Source organism: Myotis myotis, unplaced genomic scaffold, assembly GCF_014108235.1.
Source record: "Myotis myotis isolate mMyoMyo1 unplaced genomic scaffold, mMyoMyo1.p scaffold_m19_p_6, whole genome shotgun sequence".
Taxonomy (NCBI): Eukaryota; Metazoa; Chordata; class Mammalia; order Chiroptera; family Vespertilionidae; genus Myotis; species Myotis myotis.
In genome coordinates this window covers 975152-992608 of record NW_023416368.1, presented here as the reverse complement: position 1 = coordinate 992608, position 17457 = coordinate 975152, and the positions used below count along the sequence as shown (strand labels likewise).

Sequence of the window (17457 nt, the reverse complement as noted above, 5' to 3'; positions counted from 1 at the left end):
GAGGACGATTCTGATTTGGTGTTTCTGGGGTGCACCCAAGACTCGGCATGGCTGTTGAGTGTCCAGGGTGCTGTGTGCCAGATTGCAGGCCACTGTGCAGTGCTCAGGTGCTAGCCCGCCTGGAGGAGACCCTTAGAGCCGGTGATTCTTTGAAACCATTTGGTGTGTCCTCTGAGTTTCTTCAAGGCTGGAACTCACCTCTGTTTACCTGCCGTCTGTGGGGGGGCAGACTCCTAAGGTGGTCCTTGATGGGCCCATTTAATCCAACACTGACTAGGGGTTGTGGCAACGAGATTTGAAAGTATAATTATGATCCCAAGTCAGAGAACCTCGGTGAGCCTTTACAGTGTGGTGGAGAGATGAGACCAGAGCTCAGGTGCTGAGCAGGAGAGGGAGCCACACGTGGGAGACTCCCTGCGTGGCTGTGGAGCTGGCGAGGCCGTGGGGCAGGAACTGTGGGTGGCCTTCCAGAGCCACAGCAGCCCATGGTGAAGGCAGCGAGGAAACGGGTCCCCAGTCCCACAGCCACGTGCGTGTGGAAGAGGGTCCTGAGTCCAGATGAGCACACAGCCCTACTGACTGCGTGGTCAGCTGTGTGCCTGGCCTTCTGACCGGCTGGACTGATACTCACGTTACTGGTGTTTACACAGCTAGTTTGGTAACTTGTTACACAGCAACGGGAGACCCTTTTCTTAATATACCCTCTTTTTAAAAAAACCCATTTAAAAAAGTAATTTTTATTGATTTCAGAGAGGAAGGGAGGAGAGATAAATGGAAACATCAGTGATGAGAGAGAATCATTGATTGGCTGCCTCCTGGAGCGAGCCTGCAACCTGGGCATATGCCCTGACCAGGAATCGAACTGTGACTTCCTAGTCCATAGGTCGATGCTCAGCCACTGAGCCACACTGGCCGGGCTGCCCTCTTTTTTAAAACGAGTCCACACACTGTCATCTTAAACATACCCTCCTCGTCACCTCTGTCATCTTTGCCCGTCGCCCAACTCGGGACCCAGCTTCTTCCTTCTTCCCCTGGGCTGGGTGTGGGCCGTGTTGGGAGCCGGTGCCCCAGGAGTGAGTGTTGAATGAGCCACTCGCCTGTTTGGCGCGGCGGCTCCTGAGGACTCTCCTTCCTTTGCATGGCCTGGCCAGCTGGAGGAGCGGGCGGAGCAGATCCGGTCCAAGTCTCACATCATCCAGGTGGAGCGGGAGAAGATGCAGATGCAGCTGAGTCACAAGAGAGCTCGAGTGGAGCTGGAGCGAGCGGCCAGCACCAGCGCCCGGAGCTACGAGGTGAGTGCAGGTGGCCAGCTCCTGAGACCGTGAGAAACGAGAGCCACACGGGCCGGGAGCCCAGGTGCTCTGCCTTCTGAGGCCCTGGTATCAGCTGTGCTCCCCTCCTCGCGGAGGCTGCGCAGGTGCCGGTGCTGCAGGCAGTCCTCCCCTTGGGCCTCCAGGCTCCCCTCCCCCTGGAAGGACTGGGGTGAGGATCCGGCAGAAATACCAGGTGGTGTGGGGTCAGAGGCTCAGAAAGTCACCAGGTTGCGTAGGAGTCTCGAGCCCAGGCTGGGTCTTGCTTAAATGGTTATAGGGCCTCAGAGCAGGGAGCCCCAATCTCGGGGCTGTTGCCTGTGGCCTGTTGCCTGGCTCACCCATGGCAGGCTGGGAAAGCACACTCCCTTACCCAGTGCTTCCTCGGCTGGTATCACAGCTCTTGGCAGGGTTTTGGGAAGCGCTGTGAGGAGTGGAGACACCGCGAAGATCCAGGCAGCACATCTGGCTCTGGGCCTCCTGAGGGTGGATGTCTGTCCGGTGCTTGCACACAGGGCACATGCGCCCTCCTTGTCCCTCTAAACGGCTGGGGTCTGTGAGGGTGTGCTCTGACTGGGCATGTTTGACCCGGTGGACAGGTCCTGCTGTGGTGTGCTGCGTGGGCTCAGTAGCCCAGAGGTGTGGCCTGTGGCTGGGGCACCTCAGCCTCGGCCTTGGCATTGGCCCAGGTGCTGCTCTGGGTGGTGTTTCTCTGTGGGTGGGATGTGATGTTGTGGGTTGTCCTAGGAGGGACCACCCTGGGGAACCGGTGGGAAGCAGGAGGGAGAGGCTGTGGGACTCTTACAGTATTGGAGTGCCCTTACGGGTAGGGAGGTGGCACAGGGCATGGACTATGGGCACTGTGGGCGTGGTGGCACTGCCTGGCTCTCAGCGGACTGGGATGTGGGCTGCTGGAGTTTCTCTGGGCCCTGAGTTCCGTGAGGACAGGGCCTGTCCTGACTGCCCTGGACCCCCAGTGTCCAGAACCGGCTGTGGTGCCTTAAAGTTGCTTGGCAACCCTTTGCCAAGTGAGGGGTGGCTGCAGGGTCACCAGCCGCCTTTCTCGGGGAAATCCAAGGGCAGGGCCGCCTGAGCTTAGTCCTGGGGCTGCACTGAACACGGCCCCCAGAGGCCTTTCCTTCCGGCCGCAGGTGACCCTGGGCCGCTGAGTCAGGGGCTTTAAATTGTTCCTTTGAGTCTTGGGCATCTGCAGTGGTTTTTCAGGACTGTCATTGGCAGTGGGGGGAGGGGGCGGGGACAGGTGGGTGGGAATCTCAGCCCTCCCACCTGGAAATAGCTATTAGATGGTGAGATGCTGGTGTCTGGGGACCTGCCCATGTGCGCCAGGAGTGGCCGCCGAGTGGAGATGCCACACCTGTCTGTGGGTGCAGCCGGAGCACCTCGCTGCTGCGCGTGCCTGGACGGTGCCTTTGATGCAGGGCCTCCTCGTAAGGGAGCCTTGGAGTGCCTGGCGGTCTTTGGAGGAGCTTCTGCAGCTCAGCTTTCTGGCCAGAGGTCCGAGGCCACGGTCTGGCTCCATGGAACCAGGCTTGGCCCCAGCACTCTGGTCCCACTTTCTGGTCCCACGGCTTCTTAGGCTGAAAGGAACCACCTCCGTGGCCGGGTCAGCCTTTATGACCCCAGGGATCATCAGGGGGAGGCGTCTTAGTTCCACGCCCTCCTCACCAGCACATGCCATGCTGCCCTGAGGGTCGAGTACAGGGTGGCTCTGCAGGTTGGCGGGAGATAAGGTGCCCTGGTGGTAGAGGGGGCCCGGGCCAGCTGCTCCTGCCGGCAGGCCACCTGTCCCGCCCGGGCGTATGCCAGCGGTTGTAACGGTCGCCTGTGTGCAGTCAGTGAAAGCTGCTGGGGCTGCCAGAGCCGGGGGCTTCTTTCCCAGGTCCAGTCTGAGCGTGGGTTTCACCCTCACCTCCCCCTGCAGATGGTCTCCTGGACCCTGACACTGGGTGATACATCTGAGAGCCCGGGGGTCCCTGGGCCAGAGCCCTGACACAGCTTTTTCTGGGCTCCTGCTGGGTCTTCTCTGGGCCGGGGCCTGGCCTGAGGGAGGCCGGGTGGGGCCGCCCTGCCTTGACCGTGCTGACCAGGTCCTCCCTCTGGCAGCGTGAGGTGGACCGGAACCAGGAGCTCCTGACCCGGATTCGGCAGCTCCAGGACCGTGAGGCAGAGGCGGAGGAGAAGATGAAGGAGCAGCTGGAGCACAGCCGGCAGTGCAAGCAGAGCCTGGACGCCGCCAACAAGAGGCTGCGGGAGAAGGAGGACGGTCTGGCCGAGGCCAGCGAGGTGCGGGCGCGCGTTTCGTGCTTTTAGTTCTGCGCCTGTAGTTCTTTCCACTGTCGTCATAGCAAAGCTACCGATTTTCCGTTCTGTGGTTTTCAGAGACTCAGCTGAACACCTTTTGGTCTCGGTAATCACGATTGTTAATGGTTGGGGAACTGTTTCTTGTCGTTTTCAGAGCTTTGGTTTTTCATACACACACCCTGTACACGACCACGTGTAGCAGAGAGCTTCGTGCTGCCACTTTTTGCTGCCCTTGCTATTTCATTGGAGTCATTCCTCGCAGAGGGTTAGAGGGCCCCGTCGCCGTGGGCCCTGCGCTGACAGCGGGTGGGGGTTCTAGTTCCGCTGGGTCTCACCTGGCATGGGGGTGCGGTTTTCTGGAAATTCTTGTGGCTGTTTCCTTTTCCCCCAGAAGGTGTAGGTAGTTGCCTCTGGATTTGCATTTCTTTGATTGTCAGTGTGTGTGTGTGTGTCAGCGTGTGTGTGTGTCAGCATATGTGTGTCAGTGTGTGTGCGCGCGCGTGTGTCAGTGTGTGCTTGTGTGTGCGTCAGCATGCGTATCTGTTGGCATCTGAGAGCACCTTTGAAACCAGAGCGTCAATGAACTGTAGTGTCCTTTCGTCTCTATCGAGTGAAGGCTGTCTCCGTTTTAGAAACAGCCCAAACGTTGATGCTGGTCGAAATTGGACTCTTCTGACCTTTCCGGTCCCTTTGCTGTGCTGCTCAGGATCACAGGCTGTGAGGAGGGAGAGGAAACGCGGGGGGGAGGGGAGGGAGGCAGGGAGTGGCATGGAGCATGTGGCAGCTTGGGAAGCAGGCCCGGGCTATTCTTGTCCTGGCGACACTGGAGAACATGTTAGGGTATTTGTACATGTGTCTTCTGACACGGATGTTGGCAGGAGAGGGCAGGGGCTCTGCCTCAGGAAGGATCTCCTCCCGCCCTTGCTGTGCTTACCTGTGCTCTCCCTCCCCCTCCTGCTGGGTCTGGAGGCAGGTGTGGGGGTCTCCAGGGAGACAAGTCCTGAACACTCTTCAGGGAAGGGCAAGAGGGGGAGACCCTACCACAGAAGGTGCGAAGTGGGTGCCACATGGGGCCCAGTGTGGGAAAGGGCGTGGCCAGTTGGACGCAGGACCACGCAGGTCGCTTCTCTTACTCTTCACCTCTGAGGAGCCTTCCCAGTCACTCAAGGCAAAGTCACAACCACACCACCCCACTGCCTTCTCTCGTCTCGGTGCCCTGGGTCCTGTGCTCGCCACTCTCCAGGCAGCTCCTGAGGGCCCGGCTCACCCACAGCACCCGCCCGGCTCACCACAGCACCCGCCCGGCTCACCCACAGCACCCGCCCGGCTCACCACAGCACCTCCTGACCCTGGTGCCCACGGTGCCGGGCCGCGCCTGTTCATGGAGTGCAGGAAGGCTTCTCAGAGGATGTGCCCCTTGTTTAGTATTTTAGTGTCTTCATTCTGTGTGGTTCCCAGATTGGTAGTTGCTGTTGTAAGAGCAAACCATGGAGATCAGTGGAGCGGGGGCTGCTGGCCTGGGCCGCCCCGTCAGCCTCCTGGAAGGACATGGGGTGGTGCTGCTGACCCTTTAAGTGGTCCCGGGTGCCTGGGGAATGAGTGCGGTGGCCTCCTTGTCTGCAGGGTGCCCCAGGGTCTGCCAGGTGTCACCCTCCGTGCTGAGCTGTCAGTCCCTTTCTTGCCCTGCTTGTAGGGTCCCTTGGATTGATGTCTGGCTCCCAGGGGCTGCTGTGGCTGGCACTGCTGGCCTGAGTGCTCCAATCGCCATGGCATTCTGCCGGCTCCCCCATTCTGTGTGACGTTTGTGGTGTCATTCTGAGGACAGCCTCAGTCCCCCTTGTCCGGCTTCTTGGGGCGCCTGGCTGTGGCTTCCAGTGGCATCTTCAGCACCGTGGGAGGTGGCTCGGTGGGCTAGGGAAGGAGCTCCAGGCTGGGAGGCGGGAGCCAGGTGCGCAGAGAGGCTGTGCGGAGCACGCCAGGGACTGGGGAGGGTCCGAGGTGATGGGATGTGGGTGTGTGGATGCTTCATGGGAAGGGCTGTCATGGGGGTGTGAGGCTGGGGCCCGTCTTGGCCAGCAGCAGTTCTTGCTCCTGAGACTGCTGTCACGTGACCCAGCCTCTCCTGTGGGCTCATGGGAGACTCAAGGTTGGCTTGGCTGGTGCTCGGGGCATCTGGTCCTGGCCTCTGAAGGGGCAGATGGCTCTGTCCCTGCCTCGGGAGTGGGATGGAGGGCCAGGCTCCTGTGAGGCCTTTGTCCTCTTCTCTGGGAGGCTCCCGGGCATCCGCAGGCCGGTGGCCTCAGTGGGCGCTGTGGGTTCTGCTCTGCTTTTAGACCATCAGCGAGTTAAAGGGCAGGATCTCGGAGCTGCAGTGGAGTGTCATGAACCAGGAGATGCAGGTGAAGGGCCTGGAGTCCGAGAAGCAGGAGCTGCAGGAGCAGCTGGATCTGCAGCTCAGGTGAGTGTGGAGCCTGCGCACCTGCAGCTGTGGGCATGGGCTGAGCCGTATCCCGTTAACTGTGTGGCAGACACAGGCTTGTCCTGCTCCCCCTGCGGGTGCGCACTGGCCTCCACGAATGTTGTGTGTCCCAGAGCCCTGAGGCTCCACAGGTGCCCTTCCGGTGCTCCCCACCCCTAGGCTCTTGGGGACAGACCTGAGGCCTCTGAGGCCAGGATATATATGGTGTCAGAACAGAGTGTCATTTTAAACGTCCTGAGAACCAGGAGGGAGCAGTAGGGGGGGAGCTTTGGAGAAGACATTGCATTGGAGCTTTTTTTTTTTTTCCTTAATATATTTTTATTGATTTCAGAGAGGAAGGGAGAGGGAGAGAGGGGGGTAGAAACATCAATAATGAGAGAGAATCATTGATTGGCTGTCTCCTACACGCCTTCTACTGGGGATCAAGCCCACAACCCTGGCATGTGCCCTGACCTGGGATTGAGCCCTGACCTCTGGGTTCATAGGTCGATGCTCAACCACTGAGCCACACCAGCCACGCTGGAGCTCAGTTTTAAAGGCCACGGTGGACATCTGCGGGCGGAAAAGGACATTCCAGAGGACCGCATTCTGAGCAAAGGCATGGAGAGGGAAAACTCACTCGCGGAGTTGAGGTCAGAGGCCTGAAGACTCCTGAAGAATTTGGCCTTTGTCTTCGCAGATGTTGCCTAGGGAGAGCTCTGGCCACTTGGCGGAGTCATGATCCGTCAGGAGTGGGTCTCTGCTGTGGCTGTGCCGGGGCCAGCAGCCAAAGCTGCCGTGTGAGCAGATGTGGGGCTGGAGAATGGGGTGCTGCAGCCGAGGGGTCTGGCTGGTGGTCTGGGCTCCTTGCCCAGCCTGTCCTGAGGAGACAGGCCCCTGAGGCACTGGCAGTGGTTAGCATCCAGACTCGGGCTGCCCCTGAGGGGAGTGTGGACAGTATGTGTGTACATGCATGTGTGTGCATGTGTGTGAGTGCATGTGCATACGCGTATGTGTGCATGCATATGTGTGAGTGTGTGCACGTGTGTCTGCACGAGAGAGCTTGAGGATGAGGGGATTGTTGGCCTCATCACATACTGCATTCTGCATGGGATCCACTTTTCTCTTCATAGAAAATGGCAGGAAGCTAATCAGAAGATTCAGGAACTCCAGGCTGGCCAAGACGCCAGGGCGGAGCAGGAGCAGAAAATCAAGGTGAGTTGCTCCGTTTCAGTCCCTGGACTGGTAGGTGTCCCAGTGGTGGTTTCAGCCCTTCCCCGTAGGTGTTTCTGAACTGGGCTGTGCTCACGGCATATGGGGCAGTGGCTGCTGCGCCCACGGTGCCATGTGTCTTCTCGTGTGCTGGGCTGTGCTAGCTGGTAGGCTCCACAGGGAGTAGAGACAGATTCTGCTCCCAGGATGAAGTCCCAGGAAGAGAGTGAACACGCGATAGTTCAGGTGGTGTGAGCTGGGAAGTGATAGGTCGCAGGGAGAGGTCGTCCGGCTTGTGTGTGATGGGTCTCAGTGTGTGATGGGGCGCCTGGCTCTGACGTTCGGCTGTGCTGCTGCATGAGGGAGGCCCTGCCAGGCAGACAGTGACTGTCGGCCCCTGGGTGGCTGCCGCCGCCTTGAGTGACATCCACACTCTGTGCCCTGCCTCATGGGCTGCCTCCCTGCTCCGTCCTGTCTGCTTCCCTCTCCGGCTGTTCCGCCCCATCAGTTCCTAGACTCCCTGCTCTCTCTCGCCTCTGGTCTTTCACAGGCTGTTCTCTGTGGCCACTGTGGTTACCTGTCTCTCCCCCAGCCTTCTCCCCACCCTCACCACTTCATACATCCCCACTGCCTCTTTTTTTAAAAATATATTTTTATTGATTTCAGAGAAGAAGGGAGAGGGAGAGAGAGGGAGAAACATTAATGATGAGAGAGAATCATGGATCGGCTGCCTCCTACACACCCCCTACTGGGGATTGAGCCCACAACCCGGGCATGTGCCCTTGACTGGAATCGAACCTGGGACCCTTCAGTCCACAGGCCGACGCTCTAGCCACTGAGCCAGACTGGCCAGGGCCCCCCTACCTCTTTCCTGCCCTCATCCTGCTGCAGCCCAGGGCCCACTTCTCAGGGTTTACCTGCCTGATGCCTGTCCTTTCTGCAAGCCTCCAGGCTCTTCTTGCAGAGGCCTCACCTGCCTCCCCTGGCCCCACTGTGTGACTCGGTGCCTGGCACAGGGATGGGCCCCCTTAGTGGAGGTGTTTGTGAATGACTGACTGATTTGGTCCTGGTCTCATACTGTTAGTTTGTTTTGTGACTTGTCACTAATGGATGCCAGCTGTCTCCATTGTGTCCTGAGGGAACTAGAGATTGTAAAAAGGCTGTCCTCCCTATGGAAAAGACTCAGTGGTTGCATGTGTATTACATATGTGTTACATGTGTGTCACATCAACTGAAGCAGACCTGGCTTTGGAGGAGTGGGATGTTTTATTGGTGTTTGTTCAGGGAGCCTTTGCTGAGTGTCCTTGGGCCAGACATGTTTTAGGCTCCTGCCTCTGAGGGCAGCACAGCCCAGCACAGTAGCATGACACTGGCCTGTGCTCCACTGTGGGCACTGCCCTGAGGGTGAACGTGGAGCACTAGCACAGAGGGACACCGGGGGCAGGCAGGGAGGCTTTCCGGAGAAGGGGACTGGGTCACGGAGGTCGCGGAAGACCTGGGCAGTATGGCGTTCGTGACTTTCTCCTCTGTCCCTGACCTCAACCAGGATTTGGAGCAGAAGCTGTTCCTGCAGGAGCAGGACTCTGCGATTGTGAAGAACATGAAGTCTGAGCTGGTGCGGTTGCCCAAGATGGAGCGGGAGCTGAAGCAGCTGAAGGAGGAGAATGCCTACCTGCGGTGAGTCGGGCGCAGGCAGTGAGATGGGCATAGGCGGTGGGGCGGGCGCAGGCAATGGTGCGGGCGCAGGCGGTGGGGCGGGCGCAGGCGGTGGGGCGGGCGCAGGCGGTGGGGCGGGCGCAGGCGGTGAGGCGGGCGCAGGCGGTGGGGCGGGCGCAGGCGGTGGGGCGGGCGCAGGCGGTGGGGCGGGCGCAGGCGGTGGGGCGGGCACAGGCGGTGGGGTGGGCGCAGGCGGTGGGGCGGGCACAGGCGGTGAGTGGTAGCCTCCATGGGTTAGCTCTCAGGGGTTCCAGTGTGCAGCCCAGTGCTCCTGGGGCTCCTGGACTCGTCCCCAGGCTACATGGCTGTGTGAGTGACTTTATTTCTGTCCCCTCAGGGAGATGCGAGAGACCAATGGGCTGCTCAGGGAAGAAGTGGAGGGGCTACAGCGGAAGTTGAGCCGTCAGGAGAAGATGCAGGAAAATTTGGTTGACCTGGAGCTGGAGAAGGAGGTGAGGGCCTGAGCTGGTGAGCTGCTTCCTGGGGGAGGCCTGGCTGCTAGAGGACTCTGGGTGTTTCACCTCAACTAGGGAAGCGGCTGTGGTGGTCAGACTGCTGGCCCCCAAAGATGGCCATGTCCTGACCCCCAGAATGGTGAGTCTGTTCTCTTAGGTGGCAGAGGGAACTAAGGGTGCCTGTCAGCTGGCCAGTGTGTAGTCACAGGGACTTGTGGGGGCAAGAGGAGGCTGGAGCAGGTTGGTGCAATTGTCAGTAGGATTTCACCTGCCACTGCTGGTGGCACTGAAGATGGAGGACGGGACCATGAGCCAAGGACTGTGGTCACCAATAGGAGCTGGAAAAGGAGAAGAAATGGATTCTTCCCTTGCAGCGGTTCTCAACCTGTGGGTTGTGAACAATGAAAATACATCCTGCATATCAGATATTTACATTACGATTCATAACAGTAGCAAAATTACAGTTATGAAGTAGCAACGAAAATAATTTTATGGTTGGGGGTCACCGCAACATGAGGAACTGTATTAAAGGGTCGCGGCATTAGGAAGGTTGAGAACCACTGAAGAGCCTCCTGCTGCTACCTTGATTTTAGCCCAGTGAGGCCCCTGTGGTCAGACTATTGAACTACAGGGCTCTGAGGTCGTCAATCTGTGCAGTTCTAAGCCACAGTAGTAATAGGAACACTGACACAGATGGTGTCTGAAAGGAACATTGTTGCCATATGAGACCAGGAAGGAACGTTGTTGGCGTGTGAGACGTGGAAGGAACGTTGTTGCCATATGAGACCAGGAAGGAACGTTGTTGGCGTGTGAGACGTGGAAGGAACGTTGTTGCCATATGAGACCAGGAAGGAACGTTGTTGGCGTGTGAGACGTGGAAGGAACGTTGTTGCCATATGAGACCAGGAAGGAACGTTGTTGGCGTGTGAGATGTGGAAGGAACGTTGTTGGCATGTGACACCAGGAAGGAACGTTGTTGGCGTGTGAGACATGGAAGGAACGTTGTTGCCATATGAGACCAGGAAGGAACGTTGTTGGCGTGTGAGATGTGGAAGGAACGTTGTTGCCATATGAGACCAGGAAGGAACGTTGTTGGCGTGTGAGACGTGGAAGGAACGTTGTTGCCATATGAGACCAGGAAGGAACGTTGTTGGCGTGTGAGACCAGGAAGGAACGTTGTTGGCGTGTGAGACCAGGAAGGAACGTTGTTGCCATAAGAGACCAGGAAGGAACGTTGTTCCCACTCTCAGACTGGAAGGGGCACCTGTGCTAAGTATTTCCTCCCTGTGTCTGCTGTCGGGATCGCAGGTGGCATTTTGTGAGACAATGCAAGTTGTCAGTGCTGAAAACATCAAGTCCTGGGGGCAGATGAGACTGAGGTTCCCAGAAACTCTGTGTTGTCCAGTGCTCCTGAGTTTGGACCAAAATGTAGGCCTCCGGCCCCTGGCCCAGGTTGTTCTGTCCTGCATGGCTTCCCCGTGGTGGCACTCTGTTGCCTCACCTCTCTGGTTTGTTGGCACAAACCGTGCCAACACTGCCCAGTCTCCAGAGTGGTGAGAATGGTGCGAGTGCCCTCCCTCTCAGATTCCCATACCACTGAGTCCTGCTGGGTCCGACCCCCTGTGGCTGGACAAGGACCTTGGCCCACGAGGAGGTCCAGGGCCAGCCTGAGGCATCCGGGGCCTGGGCAGAGCTCCTCTCTCAGATGCTTTTAGGAACTTAGCCTGAAAAAACAGCTCTGGAGCTGAGCAGTTTCTTCTCTGGACAGAGTTTATTTCGAAATTGGTTAAGATTTTGGCTCTAGAATCATGCCTAGTTTAAACCCTGCCATGGAAGCTTGCTGGCTGTGTGACCCTGGACAAGTTACTTAACCTCTCTGTTCACCGATATGATGAGGAATAACAGTGTTGGCTGTAGTGCTGAAAGTACTAACCAAGTCATGCCTGGCACTAATAGGGGCTCAGGAGAGACTTGAGTGATGGAATGAATGCATTCAGAACCCTGTGCTTGGCTCCAGGTGAAGGTGACAGGAGGTCAGAGGCATGGAGTCTGCCCTCACCTTGGTTACGTTCTAGAGGAGCAGCTGTGTGAAACAAGAGCAGGCCAGCCTGTGGGCCGTGCTGGGCAGGGTGGGTGCCACCGCCCCCTCCTGTTTTCAGGGTGGCTCCCTCCTGCTGTGGGGCTGTGGGGCCTGGTTTTCCATGTCAGGGGGAGGAATTTGGTTCTAGGGCTTAGTTCGACACCACCTATGGCTGGGTGTCCTGAGAGGCCCTGGAAGATGGAGTGAGGCAGCGGGTCCTCGTGGGCTCAGCCAACTGCAGGGCCACCAGCAGGCGTTCCCGGCCCCGTCCTTGCACCGCCGGGCTCTGACAGTGTGGGACCAGGAACGAACGGGGGAAGCATGCGGCGCAGCCTCAGTGAGTGGGAAGCAGCCTCCTGCTTGGGACCAGGGGTGGCACGTTTCTGGTTTAGCTCAGGGACGAGGGCAGGTCCTCTGAGCGGGCGGGAGCCTGTCCTCTGCCAAGGGCCGTTGGGTATTTATCCCATCACTCGCGGGCCACATCCAACGGCCAACTTAGAAATTACGTTGGTGCCGGCCGGCGTGGCTCAGTGGTTGAGCGAGGACCCACGAACCAGAGGGTCATAGTTCAATTCCCTGTCAGGGCACATGCTGGGGTTTCAGGCTTGATCCCCGGTGTGGGGTGTGCAGGAGGCAGCCGATCAATGATTCTCTCTCATCATCGATGTTTCTCTCTCTCCCTCTCCTTTCCTCTCTGAAATCAATAAAAATGTATATATTAAAAAAAAATTATGTTGGTCTGAAAAAGCTCCTAGACTTGTTGACCTTTGAGTCCCGCCTACAGTTGCCTGGCAGGGCCAGACCAATGCTGCGGCCCTCAGGCGGGCGTTCCTGCCCTGCTCTAAAGGGTGGGAGACTTGGCCTTCACATCACTGACAGTCCGTGGGGTGATCGTTGGTGTGGAAGTCAGTGGGCACACAGTGGGGCGTGGGGGTGAAGGAGAGCAGGAGGGCTGTGAAGCCCTTGCACAGGGGATGGTGGGGGCACGGTGCTCTGGGTTCCACCTTCCGTGTCTTTTCAGAGGCTGCTGGCGAAGCTGCAGAGCTGGGAGAGACTGGACCAGACCACAGGCTTGAGCATCAGGTAGGCGGAGGGGGCTGGCGCCTCGGTGTCCCCTTCTCGGTGCAGTTAGCGCCTTTGGCAGATGGGCCCTGCCTCCCACCCTCTCCAGAGGCCCTGGCGGTGGCTGCTGGGAGCTTCTTCCTCGGGCCGCTCAGGAAGTCGGCGCCCCTCCCTGCCAGGTCTTCATAGCATCCTTACGTGGAAACGAGGCGGGCAGGGCCGGACACCTGGGGTGGGCTGGCCCAGCTCTTCCTACCCAGGTGGCTTAGCTGACCAGGCTGCTCACGGCGGGCACGGTGTGAAGTTTGCCTGTGGCACCTGCCCACGTGCTGCACTGTATCCCCCTCTCACCCTGGCCCCCACCCGGTCCTGCTGAGAGAAGCGGCGAGCTCACAGCATGGGACACAGAGCTCACCGTAAGTGGTCTGGGCTGGAAACAAGTCTGCGTGCTCACAGCCAGGAGGTGCAGGGGTTTGGCCTGCATTGTTGGCTGAAGTGAAGGACTTTCTCTTGTATGAACTGAGGAAGAGGTTGTTTCTGGGGAGCTCATTCCTATTAGGTGCTCGTGATGAGGGGCAGTGGACTGAGTTTTTAGGGTGAAAAAGGTAAACACGGTGACAGAGGGCCCCTGCAGCGGCTTCCCCTGCTTGTCTGGTGGACCCAGTGCCTGCCAGCAAGTGTGGCAGGATGCAGAGTGGGCAGCTGCTGGGGCTGTGGGGTGGCCCTCCCGGGCACAGGCCTGAGGGGCCGAGCTGGGCCTTGGTACTCTGGTGGGCAGGATGGGCATCTTTACCCCAGCTGTCCTTCAGGGGCACTGCCCGTCTTTCTCCAGCGTTGCTCCGCTGCTGCTGCCCGGGCCCCTGGCACCCCCCAGACCACCACCTCAGCAGCGTTGTCTGCCTGGCTGCCCCCTTCTGCGGGGGGGGTGGGGGGCAGAAGGTTGATTGTCTGGATGAGTCCTGTACCTGGGCAGGGGCCTGTGGTGGTAGAGAGCCTTGTGCTGTTCACCTGCTCACATGGTTCTGAGGCCGTAGTTTCCCAGTGTCTCCTGGAGCCTGGGCCGAGGGCGAGAGCCCCGCTAGAGAGCGAGCGGCCTGTGATTGCGCGGCGATTGCTGCTTCTCAGCCTCAGCTGCTCCCGCTGGCATGATGGGCTCCAGCTGTCCACCCCTCGCAGGTCCTCCTCGTTTTCCTTTCGTCTCTGAGTCAGAGGACAGACGGCTGCTGTTTCCTCTTGAACTCCACCTGCAGAACTCAGACTCTCAGAGGGCGGCCCAGCAGGGCCCACGTGTTCCATGCTTCCTCCTGTTCTCTGGGCTTATTAACTCTCCTGAAAGCTCCCCTCCTGCTCCAGCAGACTCGTCGGGAGAGAAACCTCCGTGACTTCTCTCTTGTGCAGGAGATCAGAGGCCCCAGCGGCAGATGAGACCAGCCTGCTGAGCGCCCTGTGGGCTTCAGCCGCAGCGTCGTCAGGCCCACAGGCTGCACACAGCCATGCGTCGGCCAGGAGGCCAGGGCTCCATGGCCAGGAGGGAAGGGCAGCCGCTCCTTGCTCCCTTTGGTCCAGTTTTCCTGTCGCTGGGAAGGGAATGCAGTGCATGCTCATGGCTCCTGGAGTTAAAGGCCATGACTTAGAGCTGCTTCTCCTGGGAGCTGCTTCCAGGAGGCAGGAGACCTCCCCGCGGGGAGGGCAGGTGCTCTTTCCTGTGCTCTCTCCCGTGCTCTGTGGTTGGCTGTGCCTGGGCCACCTCTGGGGCCCCTCGGGGCCCTCCATCCTCACCTTTCCTTCCCCCCCTGGGGCATCGGGCAGGCCTTCACCTCCGCAGCGCGCCGCTTGAGTGATCCGTGTGTCGTGTAGCAGGCAGTGGGCTCAGAGCTGTGCTGTGAGGATGGCCGTCACCAGAACCACCTGGGAGTTTGGCACAAACGCAGATCCTAGGCTGAACCCAGGCCCAGTGGTCAGCCTGTCCACGCTCTGGACCTGAGTCTTGGGGTGACCTTGAACACCGTGATGAGGGGCCATCTTTTTGCTACTTTTTGGCACTTAGAGATGCTAAGCAGGGAGCCCTCATTAACGGCACTGAGTGTGGAGGCGGACATGGCGGAGGGAGACAGGACGGGAGACGCTGGGGGCCCTTCTGGAGCGGGGGTCCCTGCAGGAGGTGTCTGAGGGGAGACGGGCACTGTCTGGGAGGTGTGTGCTGAGGGTGATGCCACCTGGTGCCGAGGGTGGGGTCTGCCATGACTGGGTCCCAGCTGGACGCTTCTTGTCACCCTTGCGGGGTCCAGTGTCGCGGAGATGGTGGTGGGCTGTCTCAGACCTTGCAAAGGTGGGTAGATGTCTGTCTGGCCCCACATTGGTCCCCGTGTGTGGTGTGGTCTCTCTGCCTTTGCTCCCACATCTGTAAGTGGAAAGGCTTTTCTAGAACATTGGGTTCCCAGCAGGGGTCATTGGTCTCTGAGAGTTTGAGGAAGTCACAGACTTTCTCCTCATGACAACGCACGTTTGCGTGTGTGCACGCGTAGACACGACTGCGTGCCAGTTCAGGACCCACTACCCTGAAGCATGATCAGCCGGCTCTAATGATCGCAGCAAGTTGGGGTTTGGGAGATGCCCAGAGCAGGGGTTCGAGGGGCTGGAGGGCATTTCGGCGTGGCCTGCTGGGCTTGAGTCTGTTTGGCCTTTAGGTGAAGCTGTTGCCATTATTTTGGGACTGAGACCACTCATTTGGGGCATGTCATGAGCACAGGCTCTGGTCTGTGCCCAGTGCCTCTGTGGGCTTTTGAGAGCTGTCACCACTAGGTGGCACCCCGCCCCCCCTGGCGATTCTGGCTCCCTGTGACCTCAGGAGCCGCCCAGTCCCTGGAGCTGCCCTGAGTTTAGGCCTGCAGCTCCTCCTGACCCACTGCCGGCCCCAGGCGACTTCCTTGCCAAAACCAGGCTTGGTTGTGCAGGAGTGGGGGGTGGTCTGCGGTCTGACAGTTCCTGCCTGCCTTTGGGTGGCCACTCGGCCACTGCTGAGTATCCCCCCGCTCTGTTCTTTTTATGTTTTTAACATATGTTTTTATTGATTTTAGAGAGAGAGGGAGAGGGAAAGAGAAACACTGATCCGTTGCCTCCCGCACCCAACTTGACAGGGGATCGAATCCGCATCTCGGGTATGTGCCCTGACCGGGAATCAAACCAGTGACCTTTTGGTGCATGGGACAATACCCCACCAACTGAGCCACTCCTCAGGGCCACCTGCTCTGTTCTCGAGCAGCCACTTTCCGCTCCTGCACCCCTGGGGTCTGTGAGCCCGCGCTCGGAGGGAGCCTTCTCCGTGTGGAGCTCCTCTGGACGGGACCGCACCCCCTCCTGAGTTCTCAGGGGCTCTGGGGCCTCATGGCGAGACAGAGATCACCTGGAGAGACCAAGTCCCCAAGGCATCCACAAGAAATGGACTCAGGAGGGCAGGACAGTGGTCTCTCTCCTCCCAGTTTGGGCTTTCTTACATCCCAAGGAGCCCAGAGGTGCTGGGGGGGTGGGCGCAGTGGCTGGTGGGTAACCACTGTCGACCTGGAGGGGAGCCCCGCACCTGCCAGAGCAGCTGGTCCCCCGTGGGGATGCCGACACCTGTCTCCAGCACCTGGGCCGGGCGCCCAGGCAGGTTGGGCCTTACCTTTGCCTCAGAGTCGTGGGTGTGAGGAATGGGCACAGGCTGTGTCAGGCGGGTACTGATGTGGGGGAGGAGGGAGGCGAGTCTGGTACTGGTGTTCTATCCCAGGACTGTGAAGGGGGCCTGAGGCATTCATTGGCAGCAGTGTGGAAGGGGGCGGCCTGCGGAGGGGGACGGTGTGTGGACTGTGAAGGGCTGGGCTGTGCCTCTGAGCAGTGTGGTCTGTTGGGGGAATGATTTGAAGGCACTGGATGAAGGTGGGCACCAGGAGGCACCCTTCGACATGTTTGTGCCAACCTAGGCAGGATGCTGGGGGCACTGGGAGAAGGAATAACTGAGAGGGCTGGTAGGAGAAATGAGGGACAGGGCACCGGAGTCAGGTGCTTATCCTCGGAAAGTTAATGCAACTCACATTGTCGTGGAATAAAGGGAGACACGGCCATCTCAGCAGATGCAGAAGCAGCATCTGTAAGCTGCAGCCTGAGGCGCAGTGGAGGCAGGTGCTTCCAGGCGAGCTGGGCGCCATCCGTGGTTCTGTGTGAGCCAGGCCCGAGCAGAGCCGCCATGGGAAGGGAGCGGGAAGGGAGCCGGCATGGGAAGGGAGTGGGAAGGGAGCCGCTGGCAGAGCCGCCATGGGAAGGCAGCGGGAAGGGAGCCGCTGGCAGAGCCTCCATGGGAAGGCAGCGGGAAGGGAGCCGCTGGCAGAGCCTCCATGGGAAGGCAGCGGGAAGGGAGCCGCTGGCAGAGGAAGAAAGAAGACTGTCTTTGCTGGGAGGTGACGAGGTATTTATGCAGGAAATCCCACAGAATCGGTAAAAAGCCGCTGGATAAGGGAGCTTAGCGGGTCACAGGACCGAGGACAGGACACACACGTTGATCTAACAGCTGTGTCCTGGCAGCCAGCACGGGAAGAACATCCCATTCACAGCAGCACCAGAAACATGAACTCCTGGGGGGGAAGTGAACACAGCCTGTAAGGTCTGCGCACTGACGGCGTAGCGGTTGCTGAGAGAAGGGACAGGTGACCTAGGGATGAAGTAAACGGAGGGAGGCATTGAGTTCGGGGACTGGACACCCAGCGCTGTCGGGGTCAGTTTGCTGGAGTTGCTCCACACGTGCCACCCAGGTAGAGTCCCAGCAGGCTTCTCCCAGGAATCGACAGACTGCTCTGGAGCTTCTCTAGA

The 17457-nt window shown here is 59.2% G+C and overlaps 1 protein-coding gene across 8 annotated transcripts in view; it reads left to right on the top strand.

The window, feature by feature from the left end:
* MAD1L1 (mitotic arrest deficient 1 like 1) overlaps positions 1-17457 on the top strand; it is a 145283-nt gene that overhangs the window by 5022 nt on the left and 122804 nt on the right. For 6 of the 8 annotated variants that reach the window (XM_036311949.1, XM_036311948.1, XM_036311952.1 and 3 more), the window contains 7 exons: positions 1152-1292; positions 3435-3614; positions 5966-6090; positions 7224-7305; positions 8849-8979; positions 9356-9470; positions 12575-12636. In XM_036311949.1, coding sequence (XP_036167842.1) covers positions 1152-1292; positions 3435-3614; positions 5966-6090; positions 7224-7305; positions 8849-8979; positions 9356-9470; positions 12575-12636 — 836 coding nt within the window. Of the gene's footprint in view, positions 1-1151; positions 1293-3434; positions 3615-5965; positions 6091-6596; positions 6744-7223; positions 7306-8848; positions 8980-9355; positions 9471-12574; positions 12637-17457 lie in introns of those variants that run through there. The other 2 variants (XM_036311953.1, XM_036311955.1) reach the window with 2 other exon arrangements.